Source organism: Trachinotus anak, unplaced genomic scaffold, assembly GCF_046630095.1.
Source record: "Trachinotus anak isolate AG129_WGS33_773 ecotype Australia unplaced genomic scaffold, CSIRO_AGI_Tana_v1 ptg000007l, whole genome shotgun sequence".
NCBI classification, from domain to species: domain Eukaryota; kingdom Metazoa; phylum Chordata; class Actinopteri; order Carangiformes; family Carangidae; genus Trachinotus; species Trachinotus anak.
Window position 1 is genome coordinate 2,608,752 of NW_027273858.1, and position 6,645 is coordinate 2,615,396.

The 6,645-nt window shown below is 41.6% G+C and overlaps 1 protein-coding gene across 1 annotated transcript; it reads left to right on the forward strand.

The window, feature by feature from the left end:
- The first annotated feature begins 3,626 nt into the window (after nucleotides 1-3,626).
- On the forward strand, nucleotides 3,627-6,401 carry ppp1r3ca (protein phosphatase 1, regulatory subunit 3Ca). The gene is made up of 2 exons (XM_071479929.1): nucleotides 3,627-3,802; nucleotides 4,292-6,401. Exons 1-2 carry the CDS (start codon nucleotides 3,789-3,791, stop codon nucleotides 5,313-5,315), a joined length of 1,038 nt encoding a protein of 345 aa, XP_071336030.1. The 5' UTR covers nucleotides 3,627-3,788; the 3' UTR covers nucleotides 5,316-6,401.
- The last annotated feature ends 244 nt before the right edge of the window (nucleotides 6,402-6,645 follow it).

Genomic DNA, 6,645 nt, shown 5'->3' on the forward strand with positions numbered 1-6,645 from the left:
CAACCTTCCTGTCGTCTTCAGATCTGTCAACTTTCTGTCGTAATGCTGATATTTCCAAACAGAGATCACACACATACTGCCATTTCTGAAAGTATCCACCCCCACACTTTTTGCACACTTCCCTGTCTTTTAGATTCAACTTTAAATGGATAAAACTGCCATTTTTGCCCATTGATTTACATTTAATAATCCATTATGACAGACCTTAACAGTATTCAGGCCCTTTTCTGCAAAACTCCAAATTGTTGTCAGGTGCATCCTCTTTGCTTTAATTATCCTTGAAATGTGTCTAGAAGTTGATTGGTGGCCATCTGAGGCAAATTAGGACAAGGTCTCAGGAAAAAGTCTGGGACCACCATGATTCTTCCCAGAATTGGCCGTCTGGTAAAACTGAGTAACTTGGCAGGAGGAGTCTTGGTCAGGGAGGTGAACAAGAGCCCAGTTATCACTCTTACAGAGCTTCAGGAGTCCACTGCAGAGATGGGAGAACCTACTGGAAGGATGACCGTCTCAGCAGCGCTCCATCATTTAAGTCTTCAGAGTGGCTAGAAGGAAGCCATTTTGAGTAAAAAACACATGAAAGCTGACTTGGAGTTTGCCAAAGAGCATGCTCATCACCTGGCTGAATACCAATCCTATGGTGAAGCATGGTGGTTGCAGCATCATGCATCGGAGGGGCTTCTCAGCAGCAGGAACAGGGAGACTGGTCAAAATTGAGGGAAGGATGAATACAGTCAAATACAGAGAGAGAACTTGCTCCAAGAAAACTTGCTCCAGAGTGAACACAATCTGAGACGGGGGCGACTGACTGTCCTTGAGTGGACCAGCCAAAGCCAAGCCTTGAGCAGCATAGAACATTTGTGGAGAGACATACGGATGACAGCCCAGATGTTTCCCCTCCAGTCTGATGGAGCTTCAGAGGATCTGCCAAGAGGAACGGGCCAAACTGCCTAAATTCCAGCATGCAAAGACTGGAGGCTGTAATCACTGCCAAAGGGCTTCTGCAAAGTACTAAATAAAGGATCTTAGTACTTCTGTAAATGAGAGATTTCAGTTTTTGATTTTTAATAAATTTGCAAATATTTTTAAAACAAACATTTCTTTTGGACTCTTGGTCGTACAAGACAAAGCGAGACCTTGGTCTCTTTGAAACAGTGATCGTCATTTTCAGGATTTTCTGACATTTATAAACTAAACACTTAAATGCTCAATAAGCAGATGGACGGTTAAATGTGTGTATTGTACGTATGGATGGGTAGATAGATGATTGTGTTTTCATGTACTGTGGAATGAAAATCAGCAGCTTTTGTTCATTGGCTTCAGATAACTCCATTTTTTTTTGTACATTCCTTGAGCAACAGTTTCTGATAAACACCCATAACCACAAACCTGCAACACACCGCGAGGTAACATCTTCAGAGTGAGGAGAATGTGACTGCTGTCACCTGGTGCTCCTCCCATACATATATATAGTCATTCCCACCTCTTTCGTAATTTATCTGATCTAACCTTTGTTTCATCAGGTCATCCCAGCTTGCACAGCTGCAGCTTCAGTATGATTGTTTAACCTTTTATTTTCCCTGAGTTTACTTTTGAAAACCCAGACTTCTATCTTTGGTATGATCACATGAACACTGCATGATAAGCTAAGGGATCAAAGAGAGTCATCAGCTAAGAATGGAAATCCCACATTTCTGCCACCACCAGAATCAACACCTGACCCTCGCAAAGTTCAGCCAAAAACTTTAAACAAAACAGAAAGATGAGTGAAAACACAAATGTCTTGGTTAGAGGTGCACATAATCAAATTACATGAAAATAATTAGACTTGAGATTTAATATTCCTCATGGGAAATCTCTTTATAAACAATAATATTTACTCTTTTTTTATAAACCTGTTATCAGATTTGTTTGTTGAAATATTTAATACCTTTATTGCCTTTTATAGAAGATTTTAATCACTGTTGAGTTTACTTGGTTGTAAATGTTTTTGCTGTATAAAGAATTATACAGATGATACAATATTGACGTTGAGCCTCTGGTAACCCTTAGACAGCCAGACACGGCTGTGATAAATACAGTCTGTTGTCTTTATGACCATGTGAAACTTGCGTGTCCCGTACTTTGAGTCTAAAGTCTCCCTACAGATGATCCAGAGGTACACAGAGGTGCGGGTTGGGGGGCACGAGGGGGAAAACCCTTCAGTGATGGGAGGGAGCAGAGGAATCTCGCTCCCTGACTTTGAGGTTTGTTAAAGTCAGAAATCTGCCAGTGTCTGATCCAAAGAAAACTACCTGAGAAAGACCCTGAAATCAATTAGAAATCAGATTTACAAAAGGAAATCCTGAAACAGACTGACTGTGTGTCACGGGTTTCTTCTGTAACTATGAAGGTGCCGCAACAAAAAGTTGTGGCACCACAGAAAGTTTGTGGCGGCACCTTTCAACTCTTGGACTTGATACTAAATCAGACAAGTGGTCAGGATGACTGTCAGCTGAGTAAAAGCATAATGGAAGAATAAAGTTCTCCCATTTCTGCCTGTTAGTTAAAAACCCTCCCTCCTTTTTCCAAATAAAGTCGACTCCATTTGATGTTTTTGAGGATAATGTTTAACCCATCGCTAGAAAATCAATGGAGCAAATAAGCTTTAAAAATAGCATCTCTGTCAGCATGCATACAAGTCAAAACAGCAACAACTATGACAGAGAGGAGGACTCAGATTAAAACATGAGAAATTTCAGTTAAATTTAAGCAGTAAAAGTTGAGGGTTTTCTAAGTATTAACTTTTTCAGAAGCTGAGTTTTCTCACATCAAATGTATTTTGGTCTGATATGTGTTGAGGTCTTTTTAACACAAGGACTTTAATGAAATCCTGTGAGATCACAGTGTCATGATTATTTCATTTATCCCAAAGGTGCCAAAAAAACTGTCAGATAAATTACATCAGCTCAACTCCTGGCCCTCATTATATAACACTCTGCTAAACACAGTTCAAAAATTGCAGTGTCACAGCATCAATATGGTCTATTTTCCACATTTTGAAAGATATTTCTTCCTTTAAAAGCCATTAATAGTTGATGATTTGGAACATTAGAAATGTGATTTCTGCTTGTTGGACCACAAATGTGTCAACCTTAAAAATTCAGTTTCAAATGTGAAATATCAAATATTTTGAAGTGTCTTCAAAATATAGGAAATGTTGTTTTTTTTTTAATTATTATTATAGTTTAATTATCTTTTTTTTTTTTTTTTTTAAAACAAATTACTTCTCTCTGGCTACAAAGTCAGTGAGACTAAAATAATCCTGCTGTGATGTGGTCTGGGAATCCCTGTCACAGAGGGTTAGGCAGCACTGCAGTGAGTGATCTGAAGATCATCTCCAACACCAGCAGGGGTCCATAATGTTTCTCAAATAGCAGCTGAGGCAACAGACTGAGGCATCTCAACCATGAGGCCCATGCAGGCGTCACTCCCCTATCAGCTGGATGGCAGCCAGGTCAAATTTGTGCTGATTGGCTGGCAAGGAATTTCACTAACTTTCCATTGGCTGTTTGAGGAACCATATGACAGAATATGCAAATTGTCTCTATGTGGCAGTTGAAATCCCTGAGTGCTGAGCAGCACCCGGCACTGAAAGGCAAGAGGAGAGCAAGAGCGAGAAGGAAGGAAAGGGGGAGTGACAACAGCATGCACTTCTAGAAAAAGCTGTTCTACAGAGCTCGGAAGTCAGAGAGACTGAACAATTTTCAAACACTCTTTCTCCTTGGAGCTGTTTATTTCTTTTTTCGATGAGTGCTGCAAGGTAAGGATCATAGATAAAGCTTGGTCATGGTTTTGCAAAAGTGACGCATGTCATACTAGCATACATAATGCAGAACATCTGTACTGCTTTTTTCGTGTGCATGATTTTTTTTTATACCAAGCAGGGTTTAAATTTGTGTATAATGTCAGTGTTGCTGAGCCATTGTAAAACCAGATGCATATTTTGTCAGACTGGGGCATTTCATTGGGCTGATATTGCAAAGTTTTGGTGTCTGATTGTGGTGATTGCAGAGGTAATGAGTTTCATCAAACCTGAACTTTTTTTAGAGCCAGAAAAAGGGAAGCTGTTGTTTTTTTTTTTTTGTTTGTTTTTTTTTTAATTGTATGCGGTAGCTGCTGTTCTAATCTCTCCCCCTTTCTCTTTCTCTCTCCACCACCCTCAAATTTTCTCTCAATTTCTCTCTCACTCTCTCTCTCTCTCCCTCTCTCCCTCCACCTCCTTTCCTCTCTTTCCCTTTCCCTCCCTCAGTGTGCTCAGGTCTTTCAGTCCATCAGCTATGCCTGGCCCTGTGATGCCGATGGATGTGGCTATGAGATTCTACATCAGCCACTCTCCGCCGCCGCTCCGAGGTTTCCTCAGCTCCTATGAGGAGCTCCAGAGGGCCAAGAACCGAGTCAACCAGTCCACCACCCGCTGCCACAACCAGCAGCTCTACAAACCTCTGCGACCCTGCCTCAGCAGCCAGCAGAAAGCGGTGGAAGATGGCAGCTGCGTCACCTGGAACAAGGCCGGCAAAAAGAGGGTGGTGTTCGCCGACACAAAGGGCATGTCCCTCACTGCCATCCACGTCTTCTCTAAATTTGACGATGAGCCGTATCAAAACAAGCGTTGTGGGGGCATCACGGAGGAGCTGCAGTTTGACATGACAGACCTGGAAACAGCCACAATGGATCTAAAGATAAACTCAGTGCGCAGCCTGGCCCTGGACTTTAAGCAGCCCTCAGCCGACTACCTAGACTTCCGGAACCGCCTGATCCAGAATTCAGTCTGCTTGGAGAATTGCTCACTGCAAGAACGCTCACTGACCGGCACCATCAAGGTCCGAAACATTGGGTTTGAGAAGTCAGTGCAGGTGCGCACCACCTTCGACTCATGGGCGAGCTTCACTGATGTCGAGTGCACCTTCCTGAACAACGTCTACGGCTGCCAGGACTCTGACACCTTTGCGTTTGTTCTGGAGCTGCCTGCCTTCGTCCCACCACAGAATCGGGTTGAATTCTGCATCTGCTTTAAGGTCCAGGGCCAGACCTTCTGGGACAATAACGATGGCAAGAACTATGTTCTCAAGCACGTCGGCTTGAATGGGGAGGACCTGAACAATCTGACACCCCCAGCTTCTGTTGAGCAGAAGAAACCTTCAGAGCAGAAAAACGGGAGTATGAAGCTGCTGGAGATGGAGTTCGACCAGTTCGGCAGCCCTCGCATGTCCACCGGACTCTTCCCTGGCTGGCAGAGCTGGGGTCAGATTGAAAACACAGTGCCTTATTGGTGAAAACATCAGGGTGCTTGCTGAAATGGCACTGAAATAAGTTAAATAATAAATAAGACACTGACAAGGCATTCAGTATGAATCCAGCTGTGGAGCTTGGTTGGCTCCCGGCCAGAAACTAAACTGAAGCAAACAACCTTGAAGTAACCAGCAGAGGAAATGCACAAACCAGACAGAAGCCTCACTGTAGTGTGCCCAACTGACCTGCTTTTTGCTGTAGCATGGTCATTCGGCCTGAGAACATGGTTGGAAAACGAGGGATTTATGGGGGAAATCTGTCATGTTTAACATATTCCTCTCTTGTAAAATAGTAATGTGCCTTCTTAGAGTGCCTGCCCACTAAAATACAGAGTATCTGTACAATCCACAACTAATGTTAAGCCTTTTCTGGGGGCCTGATGTATTGGTTAAGTATGCACTGATTGAGATGTCCCTCTCAATGTGATGTCTGTCAACTTAGGAAGTGGAAATGGAGCTGATTAAGTCCTTCATATTGAAGGGAAAGTACAGAGAGTGCATGGCAACAAATGATTCTCTACTAAAGGAAATACAACTGATTCATTTCTAATGAAAAATGCACACTAAACTTTTGCACCTTCTTCAAATGAGAAAATAATCCAACATGATTCAAAATTGCCTTCATTTTAAAAATTCAAGTCATGCAGCCCTTTCTTTCCCACCATGTAAAGTGCACATGTTTGTGATGAAAAATGTTTGGAGGATATAATTTTGAGGTATGTTTGTCAAGGAACTGAGCTGCTATCAACAGATGTGTCACGAGAGCGACTCTGCATGTGATTGATTGTCTTGTTTGGAAAAATTTCTGTGGTTATGGTATGTCAAGAAAGAAATGGTGTAAAGAGCGAATGTTTTTGTTTGCTTGTTTTCACAAGTGCAATTCAGTGGTGAGTGTACAGTATGTGTGGCTGGAAGTGATAGTTTTCTTTTTTGAAACAATCAATGTTTTTTCACTGTGAAGAAAGGTCTGCGCCCAAGCATTTTGTGCTTCACTTGAAGGTGTGTGTTGCTGCACCACGTCAGTCATGTATTTCCCTTTCTGAAATAAATTTCTATATTTGTGCTAAAATATTCACGACTCCTGAGCCCTTTTATTTTATTTTTACTGGTTAGCTGTTGATGAACAACTTATCAAGAAAAATAAAGATTTCTTGGTGTTGTAAATATACTGAACATAAGCACAACACTTTTGTTTTTACTCTCATTTTTCACAAGTTCAAATAAGATTTTTTTTTTAATTTTCTCTTAATAAATAAAAAATTGATAAATTATAAATGTGCTTAAATCTGTGTTGGTGAGCACCTCTTCTTTGCCA